The sequence below is a fragment of the Chiloscyllium plagiosum genome, unplaced genomic scaffold (genome assembly GCF_037043375.1).
Source record: "Chiloscyllium plagiosum isolate Xiang-an unplaced genomic scaffold, Cpla_swu_hap1 HiC_scaffold_4, whole genome shotgun sequence".
NCBI classification, from domain to species: domain Eukaryota; kingdom Metazoa; phylum Chordata; class Chondrichthyes; order Orectolobiformes; family Hemiscylliidae; genus Chiloscyllium; species Chiloscyllium plagiosum.
In genome coordinates, this window is record NW_028270142.1 from 16,690,824 (window position 1) to 16,702,431 (window position 11,608).

The window sequence follows — 11,608 nt, forward strand, 5'->3', positions numbered from 1 at the left end:
GTGTGTTCCAGGCCTTGAATGTGACCTACTTGGGCCACAGAGTCGACAAGACTGGGTATTGCCCATTATAGTATAACGTGAAGATGAACAAAGGTGCCTCAGCTCCCATATAAGTATCAGCACTTACGTCTTTCTTTGGACTGGGGAACTATGGACAGTTCATACATAATCTGGTCTTCACCTTGGCACCTTTGCATCAACTCTTAAAAAAGGGTCAGCCTTGGTCACATAACCAAGCTATTAGCTTTTAAGGATGTGAAGAAATATTCTGTCAGATGTTGGCAAACTATGGTCCCAACTGAGATCTGAATTGACATGCAATGCCTTCCCACATAGAATGAGCTCATAGGTAGCTCTGAATGGAGAGGAACACCCAATAGTGTATGCACCCAGGACTTTGGCTGATACAGAGCATAAATACGCCCATATAGAGAAGGAAGATTTCCAGTCATACTTAAAGGAAATTCCACCAATACCTTTACGGACATAATAATAATGGACCACAAATGCCTGTATAATTACAAGTTGAAACACAGTCTGGAAGGCCAAGTAGCAAATATGGATGCATTTAGCCTCCCACTGGCAGATGCACAACCGGTGGTACTACCATAGGAAGAATCCATAATGGTTCTAAATTTTCGGACACACTTCTAAGACAATATCAGATATTGGACACAGAAAGATGCACTCTTGGGAAACCAAAGGGCTGTCACAACCAAAACTGAAACCTTTTTGGATCTGGAGAAACAAGATTACAGTAGAGGATGGGGAGCAAGAGTGATTGTCCCAAGCAAAAGGCTGAACTCCAACAGGGTCATCCAGGGGTTTCTAAACTGAAGATGTTGGTATGCATTTATGTGTGGTGGGCGGAATTGGATGCAGACATAGCTGCGTTGGTGGAGAAGTATCCGCAATACCAACAAGGACAAAAATTACCTCCAGCAATTCTATCACATTCATGAAAATGGCTGGGTAAACCTTGGACTTGGTTACACATCGACTATGCAGGTCCTTTCATGCAATCAATATAATTAGTCAATGTGGACGTACACTTGAAGTGGCCAGATAAGCGTAGAGTTCATTTGTCAAACACGGGAACAACAACAGAAAAATTGTGCGTATCTTTTGCAATGCAAGGACTCCTGGAAGAGTTGGTTACAAATGAAAGGCCATCATTTACCAGCAGGCAATTTGAGAATTTCTGAAAGTCGAAAGGCATTTGGCATATAAGGATAGCTGCACTACATCTGTCATCCAATGGTCTGGCAAAAGGAGCAGTACAAACTCCACACCGGGTTAAATCTTCTCAGACCTGGGGCGGGCGGTTAGGGTGAAATTGCACCAAAAACACCAAAGACAGACACTACTCTACTAAACGAGAGAGACAGTTTACTTCGGGAAACAAAGTTTGATGTAGTAACCATGGGAATGGCCCTGCATGGGTAAGAGGCACAGTTGGCGCTAGGTCAGGTGCAGTGACGTATAAAGTTCAAGTAGGTGCGATGGTCCTGAACGAGCACATGGACCATATGAAAGCTGCAAACTCACAAATGGGGCAGGAGCAAAAGATTCCCAGCTCCTCGACTGCCTTTCCAACTGTTCCAGAACCCATGTGTTCTTCCTTTCCATCAATCATTGAAGATATCTCGGAATCTGACATGGATACGGCAGATGTCTCTGCCTTAAGCCTTTGCCACCTGAGGAGGAGAATGAATTTCTTCCAAGATGCTTGGGGCACAAGAGGTGAACTATTGTGTTTTAGATATATCATGGCCAGAGTTGGAGGAACCTGGTGCTAAAATGCCCCAGGAGGAGCTCCAAACAAAAGAAACGGTCTGTGTCCGCAGATTCAGTGAGAGGGGTGTAGCGATTGTAATGAGGTCAGTGAGGTGGACATGATACAAAATTAGTTCACTGATTGGAGCTGTTAATCTGGTCCAATCAGGGAGTCCAGGCTGACAGATATAAACAGAGGTGCCTGCCCTTTGATGTGAAGGGCAGTGTTTGTCACTGGCCACCCGGGTGTTTTCCTATCTTCCTGGTGGTGGAAATTGAATAAAAGATTGGTGCACTTTGTGTCTTTCACTGTGTCTCACACCTGCACACACACACCATGGGTGCTGGGGATAAAAAAGAGAGAAAAATATATATATATAAATATATAAAAACTAAAAAGAAAAAGAAAAAAAAAAAAAAAAAGAAAAAGAAAAAAATAAACAGGAGATGCGGGCTGCCTTAGAGCTAAAAAAAAAAAAAAAGAAAAAGAAAAAAAAAAAAGAAAAAAAAAATAAATAAACAGAGGTGCCTGCCCTTTGATGTGAAGGGCAGTGCTTGTCACTGGCCACTCGGGTGTTTTCCTATCTTCCTGGTGGTAGAAATTGAATAAAGATTCGTGCACTTTGTGTCTCTCATTGTGTCTCCCACCTGCACACACGCGCACCATGGGTGCTGGGGATAAAATAAGCACTACCGCACTTAGGTGGTAGTGTGGGGGTTAAAATAAAAAAAGAAAAAAGGAAAAAAAAATAATAGAAAAAAAAAGAGAAAAAAAAAACAAGAACAGGAAAAAAAAAATAAAAAAAAATAAACAGAGGTGCCTGCCCTTTGATGTGAAGGGCAGTGCTTGTCACTGGCCACTCGGGTGTTTTCCTAACTTCCTGGTGGTAGAAATTGAATAAAGGTTCATGCACCTTGTGTCTCTCACTGTGTCTCACACCTGCGGACACACACACCATGGGTGTTGGGGGGAAAAAATAAGCACTATCGCAGTTAGGCTGTAGTGTGGAAATTTTTTTTTAAAAAAAACAGAAGTGTTTCCCCCTCCAACTCTATTTTGATTTACTCCAAAAAAATAAACAGAGCATTAAAAGAAAAAAAAAGAAAAAAGATAAACAGGAGTTTTCATTGCCCAAACAAAAGAAGAAAAGAAAACAGGAGATTTCACACAGCATAGAAAAATAAAGAAAGAAAAAAAGAGAAAAAAAAAATAAACAGAAGGGCCAGAGATTCTGTTTACTCTGAGGACTGATTCTGAAGAAGCTGGATCAGTGTTAAGGGCTCTCCTCGTGACTTATTGACAGCATATCAGCCTCTGTGGAGCTTTTTTCAGATAGATAGAAAAGTAACGTGTGATGAGGTCATAAAAAGGCCGCAAAAAAAAGTAGGTTAATCCAGTGGGCAAGGGTATAGCAAGAGTAATGTAGGTGGGAAAATGTATAATTTTCCACTTTGGCAGGAAGACTAAAAGAAACATATTATATAAAAAGTGAAAAATTGCAGAACTTTGTGATGCTGAGGGATTTAGGTGACCTCATCCTTGAACCGTGAAAGGTTAGTATGCAGTTACAGCAAGTAATTAGGAAAGCTAATAGAAAATTATCATTTATCATGAGGGGAATTGAAAACAAAAGTTGGTGTGCTTCAGTTATTCAGGGTACTGGTGAAACTGTATCTGGAGTACTGTGAACAGGATTGGTCTCCTCATTCGAAGAAGGATATAATGTGATCAGGTAGTTCGGAGAAGTATACTGGACTAATACCAGGCATGGAGAGATTGACGAATGGGGAGCGTTTGGTCAGGTTAAGCTTGAATCTGCTAAAGTTTAGAAGAGTAAGCAGTGACTTGTGGTCATGATTGAACATCAGATCCAGAAGATCCTGACAGGGTAGACAGGATGTTTCTCTTCTGGCGAAGAATCTAGAACTGGAGGGCTTTGTTTAAAAACACGTTTTACCCATTTAAAAAAAAAGAGGGGAGGAGGATTTCTTTCTTTTGAGCGTCATGAGTCTTTAGACCCTCTTCTTAAAAAGATAGTGGAAGCATCACAATTTTAAGGCAGAATGTTTCTCAAGGGGATAAAAGCAAAGGGATTAAAGTTTATTGGGGTTGGTGGCAATGCCGATTTGAGGTTTCAATCAGATCAACTATGAATGTATTGATTTGTGGAACAGGCTCAAAGGGCTGAATAGCCTATCATATTCCTAGATCAGTGGTGCTGGAAGAGCACAGCAGTTCAGGCAGCTTCCAACGAGCAGCGAAATCGACGTTTCGGGCAAAAGCCCTTCATCAGGAATAAAGGCAGTGAGCCTGAAGCGTGGAGAGATAAGCCTTTATCATATTCTTAATTTAATTCATGTGCAATTTATAATGATCCTAGTTATAGCTCCATTTCAAACCAGATATGTCAGTTTTCCAGTGGAGATTTTTCTCTGTTTTTGCTTTGTGAAAGGTGATGCACAAATGAAAAGCAGTCTGGAGCAGAGATGCACAGTACCCAACTGCTCAAACCCGTAGTGTTATATACAGCACAGGGGCTCCTGCATGCAGTTTATTTCAAAAGGAACCTGTCACTGAATAATTGCAGATGTAGCCCTTATTGCCATTGACACCATTTTGTCTGTGTTTGTTAAAATCATTCCTGCCCTCCATACAGTATATCCATGTTGGAGCATTATTCCATATGGCTAATTTTTAAAATAATCACTCACAAGATGTTAGTATTGATTTTTATTGCTCACCCCTTGTTGCCCTCAAAAAGATGCCGATGAGCTGCCTTATTGAACTGCTGCGATCCATTTGATGTGAGACATACCCACAATGCTGTGGGGAGGGTGTTCCAGGCTTTTGACCCAGCGACAGTGAAGGATCGGCAATATATTTCCAAGTCTGGATGCTGAGTGCCTTGGACTTGGAGGAGATGTGCTTCCATGGTGTTCCTGTGTTGGAGCTGCAGTCATCTGGGCAAGCTGGGATTTATTCCATTACAATCTTGACTTGTACTCGGTCGATTGCACATAGACTTTGAGGAGTCAAAAGGTGAGTTCCTTGCTGCAAGATTCCTAGTCTATGTGATGAATCCAGTTCAGTTTCTTGTCAATGATTACCCCCAAAATGTTGACAGTGGGAAATTCAATGATGATAATGCCGTTTAATGCCAAGGGACGATGGTTAAATTCTGTCTTGTTGAAGATGGTCATTACTTGGCACTTGTATGATGTGAATGTTACCTACCACTTGTCAGCTCAAACCTGGATATTGTCCAGGTCTTACTGCAAATGGGCAAGGACTGCTTCAGTATCTTAGGAGTCATGAGTGTCACAAAACCCAGACTAATATATCAAGCAAAATACCAGTGTTATTTCATTAGCTTTAATTCTAATGAAGCAGGTCGGATTTTACTAAATGGGTGAATTCTCCAAGGTGTAAGGAGTATATTTGTGTAGTCATAATATGACTTTCCTGTTAACTCCCTTTGTCGATGAAGAGAATTAAAGCAAAGGATATCACATTGTACATATTGTAACACACACATTTTTGAGGGTGTAATATGTTTACATTTACAAGCTTCTCTGGTCACCTAAGAGTAATTTAAGACAAAAATAGAAATTGCTGGTAAAGCTCAGAAGGGTCAATCGACCATATTACAGTATTCTCACTGAGCAAATTGCTGGAAAAACTCAGCAGGTCTGGCAGTATCCATGGAGAGAAGTTTAGAGTTAGCGTTTCAGGTCAAATGACCCTTCTGAGCTTTTTCAGCAATATCTGTTTGCTCAATGAGAATACTGTAATCTGATTGGCTACTAAGTCTGCTGGATGTTCATTACCGGAGGCTCACTTGACATAGTACCAGATTCAAACTGTCTGGAAAGGAGAAATCTGCACCTTAGAGATTGCTAGCTCTTTGTGGACATATTTTTTTCCAGCAACCTGTAGAATGTACGTCTTTCCAGTTCTCACCTTCTCAAGGAGTGAATAGCTGAGGAGTTGCTTCTCCAGTTATAGGCTGGTTCACTCCAATGCTTGAAACATTAAAGGAAAACAGCATGTGATTGGAGATGCAGTGAGGTGTTAAGAAAGATCAATGGTGGCAGGAAGATTACTGTCAGATGAACTAGAGCCACATTTGGCTGGGAATGTGCCTTTTGCTAGGGATCGTGCCTATTGGCTGGGCTATGAGCTGACATTTTGCCAGGGGCCATGCCTTTTATCATGGCAGTGGGCTGTGCCTTTCTTTGGAGGCTATTTCTTCACAGCGTGGCTGTTGGCTGGATGCTTGTCTTTTTCCAGGAGCAAGGCCATCTGCTGGATCTGAGGATGGGGGTGTGGAATTTCTGCTGGCAGCATGTGAAAGAGGCTATCAAAGGAGAGAGGACTGTTTCATACCTATCAATGAAAAATACTTAGCTTACTGGGACCTAGGAAAACTTGAAATCACTAAGGTAATGAGTTCCTTGCAAATGAACATAGAATCTCTAGTTTATGGCTACCTAAGTCAGGAATTACTATACAGGGAAAAACAAAATGTAAAGGTTACGAATGTAATGAATTTGTGTGCAAATCATTAAGTTTAAAATTGAGTTTGCAGTTAAGAGCACTGAGTTATTTATATGTGACGTAATACATTAGCTGTGACATCTTCAGTCTGTGGAAGCTGTGTTAAGGTGATGGCTTTTTGGTGTAGAATATTTGTGACAACTGTTTGAGGAAGAAATTGTTTCACTCATACCGATGTTTGTGCAAAGTATTGTCAAATGGTTAGCACTGCTGCCTCACAGCGCCAGAGACCCGGGTTCAATTCCCACCTCAGGCAACTGTCTGGGTGGAGTTTGCACGTTCTCCCCGTGTCTGCGTGGGTTTCCTTCGGGTGCTCCTGGTTTCCTCCCACAGTCCAAAAATGTGCAGGTTGGGTGAATTGGCCATGTTAAATTGCCCGTAGTGTTAGGTGTAGTGGAATGGGTCTGGGTGGGTGCGTGTCGGTGTGGACTTGTTGGGCCGAAGGGCCTATTTCCACACTGTAAGTAATCTAATCTAACTATAAGTTTAGAAAATCTATATTATGTTGTGGATTTAAGTTTAATGAGACTTGTTACATATTGTGGATGTTGATGAATTCTTCTAATTCTATGGATGTGAGAGACCAAAAACCTCACAGATAATATTGCTATGTTACTGCATCACCTAATAGATGAGTTAGTGACAATGAAAAGAGAGAGCCCGAAAATCAGAAAGTAACTCTGAAGAAAATCTCAAGAAGAGCCCTTGGGAAAGAAAAAATATTTTGTGATTTGATGGAGTGCCTGTCAAGTGGGCTGCTTTGTCTTGTATAGCATTAAGCTTATTGAATGTTATCATCTAAGTGAGGAGTATTCAATCATATTCCTGAAGTGTACTTTGTAGATAGTGGTGTGGCTTTGGGAAGTCAAGAGATAAGTGTTTGCTGTAAAAACCAGAAGTGTTTGCTTCTGGACTGCGCTCATAGCCATGGTGTTCCACTACAGTTTTTTGTCTTTAGTGACCATTATGCTACAGTACATAGAAGAAGGGATTCAGCAATGATAATGCTTTTACATGTGAAAAATAGGTGATTTTATGATTCAAATGCTCTCTGTCACTCAACAGCCCAAGTTTGAATGTTGTCCAGATCTTGCAGCATTTGGTGGCAGGTTGCTGGATTAAGTGATGAGTTGCAGTGAACATCTTCATTTTTGACTGTATGATAGAAGAAGCTTATTGAATCATCAGTTGAAGACATTTTGCCTGAGTAACGTCTGCTGCAGTGTCTTAGAGCTGAGATATAGTCACTCAATATGTTGTCATTGTCATTTATGAAATTTTTGATGATCAATTCTACCCATATCTGTTCTTTTAATTTGTTCAAAATGAATTCAAATCTTAATTTTGCCATGCAGTTGTTTTAGTCCAGTTTGTTGTTGATTAAAATATTATGTTTATCTATGATTTAATTACAATTTATTGTTACAATGAAACACAACTTCATTATGTCTTTTTCATACAATCATTATGCATTAAGGTGTATGTTCCTAATTAAAGGTTCAAAAGAAGAAAGGCACCATTATTGACCTAAAAGATCAAATAAAACAACTTCAACAGCAGTATAATGAAACAGTGGAAGAAAATGGACGCTTACGAGCACGACTTGAAGCTTGGATGATCACTGCACAAAGTGAACAAGATATCCTTTCAAATGAGGTGACTTCTTGAATTTTCATTGAATATTCAGGCAAATATATCTGAAATGTATACATTTTTGAAATGAGCAGAATATGGAGAGAATAGTTAAGAGAGCATATAGGATCTTGGGCTACGTCATGTGCTGTAAGGCAACAGCCATCAGGATCTTCTGGCCGAAAAGAAAATGGATGGACTGGGATTGTTTTGTTTTTGGAGCAGACGAGACTGAGGGAAGACTTGAATCAGATGTATACAATTATGAGAGGCATAGACAGAGTAGACAAGAAGGAGCTTTTCCCGCTGGTAGAGGAATCAATGACCGGAGGCCTAGCTTTAACGTAAGAGGCAGAATGTTTAGAACAGATGTGAAGAAATTAATTTTCACCTAGAGGATGATAGCAATCTTGAACTTACTCCCTGTAAGGGTGGTAAAGGCAGAAATACTAATAACATCAAAGAAGTACTGGTACTTATCATCTCAAGGTATAGAAGACTATGGTTGAAACTTTATTGCTGGAACAGCACAGCAGGTCAGGCAGCATCCAGGGAACAGGAGATTTGACGTTTCGGGCACAGGCCCTTCTATTGTGCCCGAAACGTCGAATCTCCTGTTCCCTGGATGCTGCCTGACCTGCTGTGCTGTTCCAGCAATAAAGTTTCAACTTTGATCTCCAGCATCTGCAGACCTCACTTTCTCCATAGAAGACTATGGGCCAAGTGTTGGAAAATGGGATTAGAATAGTTAGGTGGTCGTTATTTACTGGAGTAAAGGTTATGATTGTAATGAATGTGTGCAAATAATTAAATTTAAAGCTGAGTTGCAGTTAAAAGCACTGAGTTTTTTATATGTGATGCAACACGTTAGCTGTGACATCTTCAGAAGGGAGGAGGATCCCTATTATGCAATTCTTACTCATTGTTGGACAAAGACATTTTATTGGACAAGATTGCATAAACCAAACCCTCCTTCAGGCCCATCTTATGACACAGCTAGAAGACATAGAAATACAGAATACAAAAGAACGAGAATTATGCTGAACCAATGTAAAGGCCGCAGCGAGAGAAATTGTGTTCATGTCAGCTCACCAGACATAAGGAGTGATGTGAGATCTTTTAGAAGGTACACAATAGTTCAAGGGATGAATGAATTCAGCTACACAGACAGGTTGGAGATGTTAAGGTTGTTCTCCACTTAGTAAAGGAGATCTGATAGAAATATGCAAGATTATAACAGATTTAGAAAACATAGAAAGGTTGTTCCCATTGTCTGATAGTTCAAGGATTAAGAGACAAAGATTTGAGATTTTCAGTGAGAGATGTGTGGAAGAACTTTTTTTATGTAGTACTACATGATAATGAATTTAAAGTCACTGACTTTCAGTGTTTTGGAAATAGGTATGATCAATTTTTCAGAAAGAAATTGGACAGATTCTGAGGAAATACACTTGCAGTGCAGTGGGATTAGGGTGTGGGAACAGGCCTGACTAGAATGCTTCTCAACGAGCCAGCATGAGCTCCATGGACCAAATTGCTTGCTTCTGTGCTGTTCTGATTCTGAAAACATTTTCATCTTCACCTACAGGTCTTTTGCAAGGAAGATATAATCCACAAACTAAGAATGAAGCAGTTAGCTCAAGATGAAAAATGTAAAATAGTGGAGGAACAGGCAAGTTTTTAAAGTTTTGTTTGATGCCAATACAACATTTCATGCAAAAAAAACACGAGTCATTTTATTCTTAGGATTCATATCTAATTCCAGTAGACTTTTATTAAGATTGAAAAGTCTTCTATTTCATAGATTTGAAATTTTGTAGATATTCCAAACAAATGTCAGCTTGAGGTTTTGTGTAGTATCAATTTGTACTTTAATATTTTCCCTCAACCAGAATCCTACATTTATTCCAAATATCAATGGAGTAAAGCTTTATAGCAATTTTATACCTTTTGACACTAACTCCAAGCTGTTACCTTATGGTTTGTCATTCTCTTAAACTATCAAATACCTCCCGTAATGTGATGATTCAGTTATTTTCTCCAAAATCTTCATCAGGATTCTCGATTGGAAAAGCAGATAGAGAAGTAAGATTTCAATAAATCACACAAAGGAGCTAGCAAACAGAAATCCAGATTAGAGACAGAGAATTTTCAAATTTGTTATGGACTGAATACAAAAGGGCAAGGGAATTAGTATTAAAGAATGATGAAATATGACAAGAAAGATGAAAACGTTAATACCAGGAATATGATTAAACTAGAACTAGCATTGATTAAAAAAACAAGAGGAATGTAAGGACTATAGTCAAGGTGAAAAATAGTAGCAGTAAAATAAAAGAATGATGGGATGATGGTGTGGTCGTATTGGCACTGAATTGTTCATAAACCAATGTTCCGGGGATACTGGCTCAAATCTCAGCATGGCAGCCAGTAGAATTTTATTATAACAATGAATAAATATGGAATTGAAATGTAGATACCAGTAATGGTGACCATCAAACTGTCGTTGATTGTCGTAAAAACCCAGTTCGATCATTAATGTCCTGTAGGAAAGGAAATCTGCCAACCCTGTCCAGTTTGTACCACATGTGACTTCAGAATCTCCAGAATCCAGAGTATTGTGATTGACTCTTAACTGCTGTCTGAAATAAACTAGCAAGTCTCTGAGTTCAAAGAGCAGTCAAGAATATGCCTTGTTGGCCTTGTCAGTGATGGCACATCCCATGAAAAAATGAAAGATGAGAACTTCAAAAAAAATGTTTAGATAATATAGAAAGGAAATAATATCATCTTTTGTAAGGATATTAAAAATTTAATAATTGGATCATATTTTCACTCCTCCATTTCCAAAGGCAGGACTTAAAAGCAATCCAATTATTTTATTGCATTTCTTCAACCAGAAAGTTATAGGACAGACATCAGGCAATTCATAAACCCAGAAACAGTTTAGGGCTCCTGAAGCTAGCTTCAGGCAAGTTACATGTACATCTAAAATCACCTTCTATTCTTCATGATAAAGAATTTGATAAGGAATGAGGATGTTAACTTTTCAAAATAAAATGTGTTCATTCAAGTTTTTAAGTAACATGGCAAACAAAACATGATTAAAATCCTAATGTTTTGAAGTTACTTACTCCAAGGACCAAAAATAATAAGCAATTTCATAGCCTATCTTGGTGATCAACGAACTCTTCAAATCCACTGTTTTGGGAGATCACCGGTCTTATACTTTCAGGATGATTGTCTCCTCATGGCCCTCTTTCCCTCTGGGAACAAGGAATAGATACAAAACAGAAAAGGAGTAGAAATTATATTGAAGTGTCTGAAATAAATCAGTTCACAAATTAAACCAAATTAAAAAAGTTCCTGAAAGTTTATCCTTTCCCATCCTTAGTATGTTTATATTTTTTCCCCATTTTAATTTCATAAACTGTCAAAGTTCTTAATTTCTCAGCAATCCTATGCTGGTTCTAATTCAGTGGTAGTAGGGTACAACAGGGTTATTTGAATGCTGGAAGTCTTTAGTGATCCCAGAAGTACAAATTTCTTAAACCAGAGATTGTTTTTAATGAAAGAGAAATTTGATTCAGTTGACGTACTTTGGCCTACGCATGAGCAGGTCAATCGACCAATAATACAGGA

At 39.2% G+C, this 11,608-nt stretch overlaps 1 protein-coding gene across 1 annotated transcript in view; it reads left to right on the top strand.

The window, feature by feature from the left end:
* Positions 1-11,608, top strand: part of LOC122549388 (uncharacterized) — a 510,886-nt gene that overhangs the window by 195,073 nt on the left and 304,205 nt on the right. The window contains exons 7-8 of the mRNA XM_087985979.1: positions 7,832-7,990; positions 9,555-9,638. Coding sequence (XP_087842105.1) covers positions 7,832-7,990; positions 9,555-9,638 — 243 coding nt within the window. The remainder of the gene's footprint in view (positions 1-7,831; positions 7,991-9,554; positions 9,639-11,608) is intronic.